Raw genomic sequence first — 13,626 nt, forward strand, 5'->3', positions numbered from 1 at the left:
GAGCTCCCGGGGGGGGGGGGGTAACAGAGTGGGCGGAGGCCCCCCCCCCAACTCCTTCCCGGGGAAGTCGAGGGCCTCGTCCTCTGGAAACTAGAAACGATCCCTAAAAGGACCTGTGGTCTGTGCTTGGCTGCCCACTTGGGACGTGAGCAGAGTCCCCAGAGCTCCCCCTCTGCTTCTGCGGTGTTCTGGAAGGCCCCACTTGCCACACAAAACCTGGTTTCTTTCTGTTGTCATCGAGATCCCGCCAGTGGCCCGGTGTGATGGGCCCTTCTTGCCTGCTTGGTCTGTGAAGTGTATCTGGATGAAACGGATGAACGATGGGTAGGTGAGAGGTTCCTCTGGCTGGGCCTTCCTCCTTGGGTTTGCAAAACACTGTCCACAGGTTGCTGCCTCCTATATGGCTAAGGTCCGACTAGAGTGTCTTCACTTGATGGGGGATGGAGGGGACAGGCCTAGAGGGGACCTCTGTCTGAAGGCAAGCAGGCGACTAACCAGAGGTGGGAGCAGCCACACACAGACGTCTCACAAGCTTGTCTGAGGCAGGGAAGCAAGCATGTGGGTGGGCGGGACGATGTGACGCCCATCCCATCGTTAGGGCCCGTTTTGAGGAACCGGAGGCTCTCAAAGGCCCACTGCTCAGCTGGACAAGCTGGAATGTCATGGTGAAGGAGAATGGGAACACGTATAGATACTCAGCTCCTGGGTCAAAGGCGTTTAGAAAGTGTATTCTCGGACCCTCCATCTGTTCCCGTCAGGAACCGAGCTGGAGAAGGATGAGGCGGGAGCGGGGAGAATGTAACAGGGTACCGCCTGGTCCCAGGCTGGACCCCCTAATCAGAGAACAGGCTGGCGAAGGACTTCCTCAGGTTGCGGATGGTCTCGGCCTTGGCCTCGTCTTCACTCGGGGGCCCGCGCTGGGACGTGTCGGACGTGCTGAGGCTGTTAGTCAGGGACTGGGATTTGCTGAAACGGACAGGCAAGGGAGTTTGGGGGTGACAAGGGCTGGACTCCTGGATGCTGGTGGGTGAACCTGGTCCCCACAAGGATGTTAGGACCAGAAGCCAGGTCCCCCAACACTTACCCGATCCTCCCGGGGACGTCGCCCGAGCTACCTGACCTGCACCAGCCCGGTCGGCCCACTCTCGCACCTCTGTGTGCAGGCCCACTTGGTAAACACCGCAGTGCTGGCTCAGCACCAGCTCGCGGGCGCCCCTCCCATGCTCCCTAGCACGTGGGGAGTCAGGAGGCCTGTATTCTGCTTCCCCTCTGCCATCCGACCCCTCTGGCCATGGGCAGGTAACTTCCTGCTTGTCAGTACAAGGTGGGGTTGCCTGACCTGCCCTCAGGCGGCTTCTAGCTCTTTCTCTCTGGGATTTGATTCCCACCTCTTCCTTAAGCCCTCACTGCTGATTCCACCCCGTCTTGGGTTTCGCATGGTGCCTGCTGTTTGACCTCAGTGTGTGAACTTCTGTCCCAGCCCAGTGCTGGGCCACGGGGCACAGAGCTGAGTGCAGCTCAGGCCAGCAGGCGGGTGGAGGTGGCAGACACAGGAAGAGGTGGTACGACTGTCTCTGAGTCGGAGAGAGCCTCATGTGCTCTTATTATCGTCACTACAAAACCTCAGAATCCTCTTCAATACAGGCCATCGTCTCCCCTTGCTCGTTCTGCACAGGGTCCTGTCCATGACTAGGCACAGCGCAGGCATTTGACAGATACCTGCCGATGTGAACCAAAAAATACTACTTTGGGGCCAGGAGACTTGAGTGTCTCTAGCTAGATCACTACAGGGTCGGTGTCCACACCTGGCTTACGTCCCACAGCCGTCGCCTGGCCTGTGGTCAGCTGGGCTGCCCCTGGTGCGCGGCACCGTGCCCGTGGCATTCTCCGCACTACCTGTGGGTAACCTCACTTCAATCCTCATAACGGCCCCGGGGGGTAGGTGCTGCTGTCCCCATATTGCAAGTGAGGACGCAAAGAGAGCTCGGGTAACTTCTCCGGGGTCATGCAGCTTTTCAGCGGTGGAGCTGGCATCCGCCCAGGAGGCCCATAGAAGTCTGTGCTGTCCCTCCCTTGGCCACGGTGCCTGCAGGGTCGCTTCCCATGGTTGTCAAACCCAAACCACATTGTCCTTTGATCCAACAGTACCAAGTCCAGCACTTTCTCCATAGCTGACCCCGCACACGCAGGGAATAGCGTGTGCAGCAGATTATCCTGGGCAGCCTTCTTTTATAAAAGCAAACCAGATTTCTATTTATGCCAGATTAGTTAGTTAAATTATAGCACAGCTGCATCGTGGACTACTATACAGCTCAGAAACAGACAATGTCCATGAACTGGGCTCCAGGAGATACTGTTAAAGTAAAAATCAAGGAGCAGAATTGTGTGGATAGTGGGTACGACCATTTGGGTAAAAAATGATGGGGGGGGACTTCAGAACATACGTTTTTGTATTTGTAGAAGGGAATGCTGAGGGACACATGGGAACTCCCTTCTGGGACGGGGGTCAGGAGAGCACTGGGTGAGAGTGAGGCGGGAGTGAGGGGATTCAGTGCATGGCTTTGATACAGTTGGTGTCTCTTCTATTTTTGAGTCGTGTGACAGCCCTACCTGTGAAGAAAACACGGTTGGCGTGATCCACGACCTGGGTGTCCCGAGTGGAACCCCAGCTCTAGCAGTGGAGCGCTGGCAGCTTATGTAATCTCTCTTATTTAATACATGGTGGGGCAAAGGCAGGTTTACGGTTGTTTGGGTGGAAAATAATCCACTGATTAACAAATAACAACACAAGAATAAACTCTGAGTTTCCTGCACTCACAACTGTAAGCCTCCCTCTGCTCCGCCCTGGATCGTCGCCCTCTGTGAAATGGGGACAGTAGGTGTTCACTTCTTGTGAGAATAAAAAATCCAGTGGCCCTACTAGGTGGAATGGTGAGTTGCGCGGCACACAGTGAGTCCATAGTAGATGCTGGAGTAAAACTGTGATGATCAATAGAGTGTTCGGATGGCTTACAAAAATGATGGCACAGACCCCTCCTGTCCCCAGTGTAATCCATCCTTTCCCAAGGTGACCCTGAAGGTCCTCCCACCAGGAGTCTTATTCTCCTGCCTCTTGAGTCTGGGCTTGGCCATGAGGCTTGCCTCTACCAGAAGCGCGGGTTGGGGTGAAATGACATTGTGAAGCTTCTAAGCCTCAAGAGGCCCTGAGGCTTCCACTTTTGCCTCCTGGAATGGAACTCTACCACGTGAGGAAGCCGGGCCGGGGAGAGAGCCAGGCCAGCAGACGGCCAGCACCAACAACCAGCTGGGTCCTGAGGCCAACTTGGACCCTCCGGCTGCAGTGAAGCTGCCACATGACTGCGGCATTATGATCCCAGGAGGCAGGGTTGCCAGAGTTAGTAACTGGAAACACAGGATTAAATCTGAATTTCAGGTGAAAAACAAATACCTTTTTTAGTGTAGGTGTAGCCCATGCAATATTTGAGAGCGTACTTATACTCATTATAGTTTATCTGAAATTCATACCTAACTGGCACCCTGTGTGTCGTCTGGCAGACAACTCTACAGGAGACACCTGCAGAAGAACCTCCCAGCTGAGCCCAACCCAGCACAGACCGCTCAACCAGAAATAACAAACCATGAAAATGGTTGATCCTTAAGCCTCTTGTTAGGCAGCAAGATAGACCTTCAGGCCGGGCACATCTATCTGAAGGATCATGGTAGGGCCTGGTCTATGCTCTCACCTTGCTGGCCCCTACCTGCCCCCCAGGTTCCATCCTCTAGGCCTCCTTCACGGGTTTTCAAGTCTGGGTGAGGCCTCAGTTGGTCTTCCTTTGCTTCCAGTCTCTGACGCTGAGACATCCCAGCCCCGCCCATACCTCAACTCCACCCTCTACCCTTCCCAACCGCAGAGCACTTACTTGAGATGGGGGTGGGGTGGAGCTGGCCTCGTGGGCTCTTCTCCCTGCTGAGAGGTACTTCGGCCTTGCACGGGGGGCCGCGGCTGCGCAGGGAGGGTGGCGCCTGGCCTGGAGCCCTGGTTTGGAGAGCCGCCACTGGGTGCCCGGGGCAGCTGCGGAGAGCCTGGTGACCTCTGCTGCTGTGGGGATCCGGACTGGGGGCTCAGCGGCTGCTGGCCTTGAGGGGAGAGCCTCTGCTGGGAGGGGCTTCCAGATCTTGGGGGCTGAGGAGACTGAGCTTGGCGAGGGCCCCCTACAGGGCAAAAAAACCATTACATTCAAATTTTCCTTAAAATGATAATGCTGTGCACAAGTGTTGCTTCAAGGATGTTAATTAAAGCGTTTTTGTTTTTTTAATAACAGTAAAACATGAAAAATAATACAAATGCCTAACTGATTAGGAACATGAAGATACATCCATATAGTGGAGCGTGCTGCGGTCATTGCGCAGGGTGTTACAGAATAATAATAAACTAAATGGGCTGTCGTTGATATACACTAAACAAACACTGCTAACGGAAACAAGCAGCGTCCAGAGCAGTGCACACAGTTTCATCGCCCTTCGTCACCCAGTGTGGAGCTATGTGGAAAAGGAAGACCGGGAGGCTGCGCACCAAAGCCAGCGTCTCTAACTGTGACGGGCACTTGCCTTACGGGGACATCCCACCCAAGTGCAGCTTCTGCCACAGCAGGGCCAGGGCGGTGTTACTGGCTGAGCTGTGGCCCCTGCAAACTCAAATTTTGAAGTCCTAACCTCAATGCGACTGTTTCTGGAGACAGAGCCTTTGAAGGGGGTACTTATTTTTGAATGAGGTCACCAACCCAACGGCACTGGAGTCCGGTTGAGACAGAGATGCGAGGGGCAGACAGGCACGGAGGAAAGGCCATGTAAAGACACGGTGACAAGGCGGCTGTCTGCAAGCCGGGGAGAGAAGTGTCAGCCCTGCCAGCACCTTGACCTTGGACGTCCAACCTTCCACCTGAGCAAGCACACCTGTTGTTGAAGCCACTCTGCCTGTGGGATTGCGGGGCAGCCGAGCTGACCGACCGACTGATGCAGGGGCTGTGATCTGGCGTCTGTGATCTGGGCTCTAAGCCAGGGGGCACTGGGCACCGAGTACGAAAGTGGTGGGATTGTGAAGGGTTTTAATTCTCTCCCTTTGCTCACTGATGGTTCCCACACTGAGGATATATTCCATTTGAAACAACAAAAAGAATGATTCCTTATTTTTGGAAAACTCTGAATTTTTCTAAGAACTTTCCAAAGCAATGTATTGTTTGCCTTAGAGGCTGGTAGGGAAGAAATCTTCTTCATTACTCAAAAATTGAGCTTTCTGAGCCCGTGCTTGCAGCTTCAACCCTTCAGACCGATTTTCTGCTCCTCACTGAGGAAATCACGCAGGTGCTGCTGCGGGCTCAGTGAGCACACAGGGGCCACCGCCCGCCCCGCCGACAGGTTTTCTGTTTTAGCCTCATCAGAACATGAGGTCTTAGCATGAACACTGTGGAGTCAGCCCGGGCACATGCGGCACGCAGGCTTTGGAGTTTTCCCAACTTTTTCTTTAAAAAAATGCTTATTGATTTTAGAGAGAGAGGAAGGGAGGAGAGAGAGAGAGAGAGAAACATCGATGTGAGAGAGAAACGACAGTGGGCTGCCTCTCGTATGTGCTGCACCTGGGAATCGAACCCCCAACCTTTTGGCGTATGGATGATGCTCCCACCAGCGGAGCCCCCTGGCCAGGGCAGCTTCCTCAGCCTTCCTGGTATAAACTTAAACAATTCCATTGCCAGGGGTCTGGGACACCCTAGTTTTGTTAGAGGCCGTGCGGCAGGACAGCCCTGATGGCGTGTCAAACACTGGGCCACTCTGAACATCTGTAGACACAAAAGTGTCTACGCTTCGGTCCCCAAAGAGATACCACCCTTCTCATCCCACAGAGGTGGGGACTGAGCCTCACTGAGGGGTCATAACCGGAGGGAATAGCCAAGGAGAGTTCCCAGAGAGCTCGGCTTCCCCCCTCACTGCGCAGAGCACGCAGTCACCTGCCAGCAAAGGGGCATCTGAAGCTTGGGGACATCTCAGCTGCCCAGAAGCCACTTTGAGTGGCATTCGAAGGCTCCATGTCGGCAAGATGCACTCTCCTTACCCGCTGGTCCAGGCCAGCAGGAGCCCCCCGTGGGCTGTGCCTGCTCCTGGGAGAGTGGGCTGCCCTGTGTTTTCCTCACCATGCGTGGTGAGGTCACTCAAGATGAGGAAGGAGGCTGAGAGTTATCTCCGTGGCCCTTTCATAATGTGGCTCCCACTCACTCGAGCCCCATTAGTCTCTACCGAGCACCAGCCACGTCCCTGGCCTTGGGCGCGCTCACAGCGCTCTGAGGGTTAGGCGTTACTAACCCTCCACTTCCACAGAGATACTGAGTCCCAGACGCGCTCCGACTGTCGCAAGGTGTTGCCTCCAGTAAAGAGCCAAGATCCAAAACTAGGTCTTTGAACTCAAAAGACCTGTCTTCCTTCCTTCCTTTTTTCTTTCTCTCTCTTTAAAGATAGGATTTAAAAAAAGATTTTATTTATTTTTATAGAGAGAGGGGAAGGGAGGGAGAAACGGAGGGAGAGAAACATCGATGTGCAATCAGGGGCCTCTCACACACTCCCAACAGGGGACCCTGCCAGCAACCCAGGCCTGTGCCCTTCATTCTCTCTCCCTCCCTCCCTCTTCTCTCTCTCTCTCTTTCTCTCTCTTTCTCGCTATACCACACAGGGCTGCCCTGAGTCCTTACATCTTTGAGTGAATTGAGAAAAGCGTCCCTTCCCCAAGTTCCCTCTGGCGAAGGCAGCTCTGCAAGGTGCATGGGGAGGAAGGACATCATCTCAGCCGGTCACCTTTGCAGTGTGGGCTCGGCCTGCATGTCTGGTTGCCCTGACACCATTCTGTCCCCAGGAGTCCCACGTCCTGACACAAGTCTTGCCATGAACTTGCTATGTGACTGTGGATAGGTCACATCTTTCTGGGCTTCTGAGCCCTCATTTGTAAAGTGAGGCCATTGGACGAGCCACCAAACACCCTCCCAGCCTGGATGTTCCCGTGAGCCTGTCCAACACTTTCTAAGTCGGACTGGATGGCAGCACCAAGTTAACAGCTGGTCGCATGTGGCCTTGATTCGTGCTTTTCTCATTCTCTCCCTCCTTCACAACTACATGCCCCAGGAGACCGGAAGACCCAGTGACCTCAAAACTCAAACACCTATAGGGCCAGTCAGGTACACAAATCAGTAAAGCAGGCGAGTGTCAGAGTAATCATGTGACTTAAAGCTCTTTCCCACTTTAGGTAAAAACACAGTTCAGAGACCTACCTCTCTGAAGAGGTGCCATTAGCAACGTGTCTCCGAGTCTCTGAGGCAGTGACATTAGGGAGGAGGGGACCCGAGGCTAAAGGTGTGGGAGGGGTGGGGGGAGGGGTGGCCGGCAGGAGTCCTTGTCCTGTCTGAGCAGCAGTCATGACCACCTGTGAGGGGAAGGCGGCCAGGCAGGACCAAGCCCACTGTTTCTAGGACTCTTGCTTTGGCGAGGGAAGCTGCAAATCCACGCGTTTATGCAAAAGCCCCTGGTTTTAAAATGTTGGTTTGCTTTTCTGCCGAACCCATTGCAGGTCAGAAAAAACATCTGTTTTCTACTCTCATCCTAAGTCTCCCCCGCCCCACTGATAATATCTTGGAAAACCTGGACACACTGATTCACTTATTAACTATTTCTTGAGTCTCTATTATACTCCTGGGATGCATCATTTATTTCTTTTACCTTCTTGGCAAAGCCAACATTTTACTATTTTTGTTTGCACACATACAAAATATATTAACTTATACCGATAAACTATTTGCACAGGATTCGTGCTAAAAATGATGAGGCTTATTAAAAGAAAATGTCACTTTTACCGAGTTGAAAATACACAGTGAGTTCAAAAACAAGTTAATAATGTGATCTTGTTATTTCGGGAACTCAATGAAAACATTGTTTTTAAATTAGCCTTGTTATTTTTAATCTGAATGTTAATTCAATGGGCATTTTCTTTAACAATCTTAATTGGTTTTAAATGGGTTGTTTTTCAACTCACTGAATGTGTGTTTAGCCTCATGTCCCTTAAAAATAATCTCTCTTTATCAAGCATGTCTCTGCTCTGGGCCCGGGAGGAAGCCAGAATACAGTAGCTCTCTGTTTTAAAGGGCTCCGCTCAAGTGCGTTTTAAAAAGTAAGTCCCAGGCGGAGTGGGAGAGGAGAGGCGGGGCCGAGGCACGGCGGGCAGCTTGGCAGGGCGGTGTGTGGGTCGCTCCCGAACATGTACAACTGAGAACCTACCGCCAGCCCGGGGAGCCGTGGGGCTGCGTTAGTTGCGAGGATTGTTAATGATCGTGATGATGAAAAACAACACGTGTACTATAACGTGTTTGACAGACACAAGTTGTTCACAGTAAAACTTATGTAAGTTGTCATTACTAGTCAACTGTTCGCAGTAGGAGCGACCCCTGCTGAGCACCGCGTCGTGCTGGACACCTGGCGGCGCTGCTTCAAGGGCAGCTCTCCATCAAGAAACAGGGCAGCTGCACCAGCCCCCTGTATCCCTGGGGAAACTGAGGCTCTGGGGAGGGATGTGACTTGCCTAAAGATGGACTCTTCTTAGCTGCTGAAGAAGAATCCCAGTGTTCATTTGCATATAGTTGTGGAAATGATGCAGTTTTGCTTTCTGCTTTTCCAAGAAGAAAATCAGAGGCCAGAAAGAGGAACGGGCGTTCTGAGACCCGTGGAGGAAGAAGCCATGTCATGGCCAAGGCCAATTTCCCCCAGAAGCAGCGAATCTGCTGCCCCAATAAAAGAGGCTCGGCGGCTAGAGGCACAGTAATGCTTTCTTTGGAATAGGTTTCACAGCAACCCAGAGGCAGGGCTGTGGGGCCGCCTGGCCTGGCTTCTTGAAGCAAAACTGCCCTGGAGCTCTGTGCGGGCACTAGGCGTGGTGAGTGCGCCCCAGGCCTGACTGCGAGAGGGAGGGACAAGGGGCTGGTTCCCCCCCTTCTCTCCCTGGACCCACTCGGGTGTGGGAACACCCGAGCAGCTGACGTCCGGGACAGGGTCAGTCAGTTGTCACAAACCCTCTTCATCATGTCATTGGTAGTTTTTCCACCCCCTAATAAGTGGTGTTTTGTAAGTACTAATGCTGCCATACGTTTTGGGGGGACAATTTCAGTCGACCAGGTTGGGGGGGGATAACGGTCTTCTTTTCTCTCTCACTCGAGTTGGTTGGCTAATACACCTGTAGTCAGGTACCACCAGTGGCCAGGAAACGGAGGCTTTCTAGAAGGTCTGAGGCGGCAGACGTGAGAACCTGACACGAGCTCATCACGCTTCCTTGCTCATCACGCTTGCGCAGAGCCTCGGCGTCCGCCTCCAGATAAAGGGAACACAGACCTTTCCACTAGGGGGCGACCGGGAGGCTAAACACGAGCCCATCGGTGGAGAAGTCCCTAGCTCAGTGCCTGGCGCACATTAGGCACTTAGCGCATTTTCTTTCTGTCTGTCCCGCCTTCTTTCCTGACTTTACGGCGGGCGGGGGGGGGGGGTTGACAAACCCCGGACTCACTCACTTTGCACAGAGGGCGAGGGCACCGGTCCTGTGGGTAAAGGGTTAAGGTTAAGGTGGGCTTTTCCCGCGGGCTTTCTGGAAGCCACGCACGGACCCCTCTGCCCTTCAACATCCTCACTGGGCGGTGTCCCTGGGAGGCTTGTCATGGGTCCTACCTTGTGTGGGTGGGCGTGGCTGGGCTGGCCCCGGGGATTTTGCTGGTTTGGCCTGTGGAGCCTAGAGCAGGAGAAGAGGGGGGAAAAAAAAAGCCTGTGGTGATCACAGCCATTTACTTCCGGGGTGGGAGGGCAGGGTTTGCAAAGATCTTGTCATCACTGAGGTCAGATGTACATAAAGTGTGCCACTATAGGCATGCTGCACAAGGAATTTTTATACATGCGCGCGCCCACGTGACCACCCCCAGGTCACGTGGGTGTACAGGTAATTTCCAGTGGAGAAGGCTGCCCTTGACGCACCCCCCCCCCCCGCCCAGTCCCCCTCCCAACCAGCACCCTGTCCAATAAAACCACTATTCCCAGGTCTGTTATCACTGGTTCAAGTTTTTGTGGGAGAAGGGGGAGCAGTTGGACACTTGTTTTTCCAGAAAGCTGGGAGCTGGCAGATTCTTTGGAGAATGACCTGGTAATTCGTGGTGAGGACTAGGGGGGAAGGGGCTAAGTGGGAGTTTGTAAGGTTGGGGGACGGGGCTCGGAAGACACAATAGTCCCTATTGACTGGGGCCGGGATCACACAAAGGGCGTGTGTGTACACCAACATGTGCACACACACTCCCTGCTCCTGCTTGGCCCGGCATGGAGGGCACAGAAAGGACAACTGACTTCTTGTGTTAACCCCGTCTGCCCACAGATGCCCACGCCCGTTTGGGATGAGGTTTTTCTCCCCAGGATGGAGGGACGAAGGGCCCCTCGGAGCTCCCAGACTGCCCATCAGGAGCAGGGTCTAGAAGCTGTCCCCTCTGCCCAGCCTGCGTCCATACCCCACCCCTCTATCCCCACGGGGCTCCTTCCTGGGCATATCCCCTTTGGACCAAGGAGTCCCCCCATTCCCAGGCAGCTTCACATTTCTCAGGGCTACAAAGTCTCCTTTGTTTCTGAGGACCTTACCCAAGGCCTCAGGGGCGAGGGCACTGTGCCCCCCGGCATCAGGCATTGGCTCATTTTGGAGACAACGAGGTCGGCTATCAGCTGTTTGTCCTCTTCCACATGCTCTCCAATCAGGGGCATTGAGCTGTCCATCACCTGTGGGAGGGAAATGAAGGCTGAAGGACACCCATGCTCAGAGCTGGTGCAGAGCTCAGAACAGGACTGACCACTAGATGGCGATGTTCTCCATGCAAACACCAGCCGGGCGCCTCCAGCTGGGACGGAGCCCCCTGGAGACATCCGTTCCCTGCTGTTCCGTCTAAACCAGCTCCCTGGATTCAGTTCAATTCAGCCTACGTTCGCCGGACCGCAGAGACGGGGCTGAGCGCCTTCGCTGACCTTTTCTGCTCTTTTCTTCAGGGAGCTGGTCTCTGCCCCCACTACTTGGCCCCCTGCCCAAGGTCATGGCTGGTTTCCCGAACTTCCCAAGGTCAAGGCTTTCCACAAAGCCAGATGCAGTGGTGGTGGTGGTGGTGAGTTTGAGTCTCTCTCTCTCTCTCTCTCTCACACACACACACACACACACACACACACACAAATGACCTTGGGGTGAATTGACCCAGGGTTCAGAGAGAAGAGGGGAGAGGAGAGGCCCCTTCCCCAGGGGCTCCGGCAGAGCACAAGCCTGGAGGGGAACATTCCACAGGCTGTTTCTCAAAGGCCTGGAAGCATTTACACTGGGAGGGGCCTGAGGGGTCCGATTTACCCACGATGCTATTTGTGCCGCTGCGAAAACCGAGGCCCAGAAGTGCGAAGGGACTCGCCCAGAGCCACGTGGGCCAATCATGCAGGTGACTCCGCAGGCACAAGCAGCTGTGGCAGGTGGTGACCAGGAGCGAGGCCTTGGCAGGTCCTCTCTTTACTCCGCCCCCCCCTCCCGTTGCTCCTCCGCCAAACTCCCGGTCCCACTTCCTCTTTCCCCAGCTCCAGACTCCCCGGTTCTCTCCCCCATCCGAGCCCTTCTCCCTGCAGCCTCCCCCCCCTGCACCCCCCCGCCCCCGCCCCCGTCCTCACTTCCGTCGCCCCACTGGAGGGTTTGCCCCGCAGCACCACCATCTCCCATTTCCTTGTGTCTGCTCAAGTGGACTGGATTGTGGGCGGGTCGGCCTTCCTCTGTGGGCCCTGTTGTATCACCGCACCCCTGGGGGGTGGGGGCTGCTGTAAAGACCCTTCCGGCTGGGACTTTCTGGGGTCTGTGAGGCCAAAGCACCCACTGTGGTTGGGGGGCTGGAAAACCAGCTCACGGTTGTGAATGCAGAGCCTCCCGTGGCCTCAAAAACTGTCCCCAGAGTGAGCTCCTCAGGGTCTGAGTCGGGCCCTTGGCACCCCAGGCCCTGGTGCCTGGCACGGGGACAGCCTACGGGTGACAGTGGAGCCCTACACGGCCGTCCCTCCTGCCCCCGCCCCTGCCCACCTCCTGCTCTGGTTTCTGTTTCCTGCAGTCCCTGGAGTGGAAAGTGGCCACCGCGAGCAACCTGAGGTCAGAACGTTTTGGAATCCCCACGGTGGACACAGCCAAAGGAAGTGGACACTCTGGTCTCCCCAGGGAGGCATTTTTTCCAGTGAGCAATGCCGTTCCCTGGACAGGTCACGGAGGACAAGTTCAAGGGTCTTTCCCCTGAGCATTCCACCGTGAGGATCTTCACAAAACATGTCACACAAATGCTATGCTCTCACCACAGAGGTGGCTGAAGAAAACAGTATTTTTGGATCTCTTCTGCTTTTTTTTCCAGACTGGGCCAAAATACCTTTTATCTTCCTGGTAGCAAGCTCCCCGTTTCCCTTGACCCCACCCTAACCCCCAAAGCCAGGGAAATAACTAACTTTTCAGAGAGAGAAAAACAATCTGAAGATACCATTTTGCCCCCTTCTGGAACATTTCTGAAGAGTTGTTTTCTTGTTTTTTTAAAGTCCAAACTCACAAAGTTTTTTTTTTTCTCTTAAGTTCTTTTATCTCTGACCCGTTTGCAGGGAGCGTGGGCCTCAGAGGACAGATTTTCGTTTCCTAAGGCGAAAGCGGAGGAAACTCATGGGCGGCAGAGCCGGCAGAGCTGATGCTGGTGCGAGGCATAGGGGGGGAAGGAGGGCAGAGTCGCCCGTCTGGAAGGCGCTCCAGGAGGCAGTGTGCTGCCGCCTGGGATGGCCTGGTACCCAGGATCCCGGCCCAGTGGTGAGGGAACGAATGAACCACTGCGTGGGTGCCAAACCCGAGTTCCTGTCTGGTGGTCCCGGGAGGAGATGCACAGGCGGGACGGCCCAGGGTGCACCCTTGGCCGAAGCTCCCAGGGCAGCTGGGAAAGGAGGGCCCCCTCTTCCAGGGAGCAGCCTGGCTCTGGTGGGGGGCGAGCGTGCAGGCCGGTCGCTCCGCACCTGCAGCATCTCCTCCGAGAAGGGCTGCCGTGTGCACGCTGGACTCGAGGGGGCGCTGTTTTCCAGAGCAGGACTGAGCTTGCGAACAGAGACGCTAGCACCCAGGGGAACTTCCTGGCCTTTCTGGGGAGGTCGAGGGGCTGTGTCCGCCGGGGACTCCCTCCCCTCCACCTCCAAGGGCGGCCACTCCCTGGGGATGGGCGTGAGAACAGCAGCAGGGGTGTGAGAAAGACAGCCACACACCCCCATGGAGCCACCTGGTCCCGCCGCCCTGCGGGTCGCAGGGGAGCGGAGCAGACACCGGGGACTGGAGGGCCGGCAGGCTGCTGCGGCCGCAAGGCCACGTGTTTCCCGGCTGCGGCCCACCCCCGCCCGGGAGGGGCAGCCGCAGGGCTCGCCCTCACGTGTCTTGGCCTTGTGTCAGCACCACGGCCTGCCCAGCTGCTGTGGTTTGAGGAGAAGGTGCTTTTGGAGGGTGGGGGCGTGAGTGGGAAGGGAATTGAGGGACAGAAGGGAGACCCCTGA

General features: G+C 55.3%; 1 protein-coding gene across 1 annotated transcript in view; it reads right to left on the reverse strand.

The window, feature by feature from the left end:
- Window positions 1–442: 442 nt before the first annotated feature.
- Window positions 443–13,626, reverse strand: part of SYN3 (synapsin III) — a 372,954-nt gene continuing 359,770 nt past the window's right edge. Inside the window, exons 10-13 of the mRNA XM_037068439.1 lie at window positions 10,693–10,827; window positions 9,745–9,805; window positions 3,921–4,212; window positions 443–966 (exon numbers count right to left, since the gene is read on the reverse strand). Coding sequence (XP_036924334.1) covers window positions 834–966; window positions 3,921–4,212; window positions 9,745–9,805; window positions 10,693–10,827 — 621 coding nt within the window. The 3' untranslated portion in view covers window positions 443–833. The remainder of the gene's footprint in view (window positions 967–3,920; window positions 4,213–9,744; window positions 9,806–10,692; window positions 10,828–13,626) is intronic.

The sequence above is a fragment of the Sturnira hondurensis genome, unplaced genomic scaffold (genome assembly GCF_014824575.4).
Source record: "Sturnira hondurensis isolate 20B ecotype Veracruz unplaced genomic scaffold, ASM1482457v3 Scaffold0017436, whole genome shotgun sequence".
NCBI classification, from domain to species: domain Eukaryota; kingdom Metazoa; phylum Chordata; class Mammalia; order Chiroptera; family Phyllostomidae; genus Sturnira; species Sturnira hondurensis.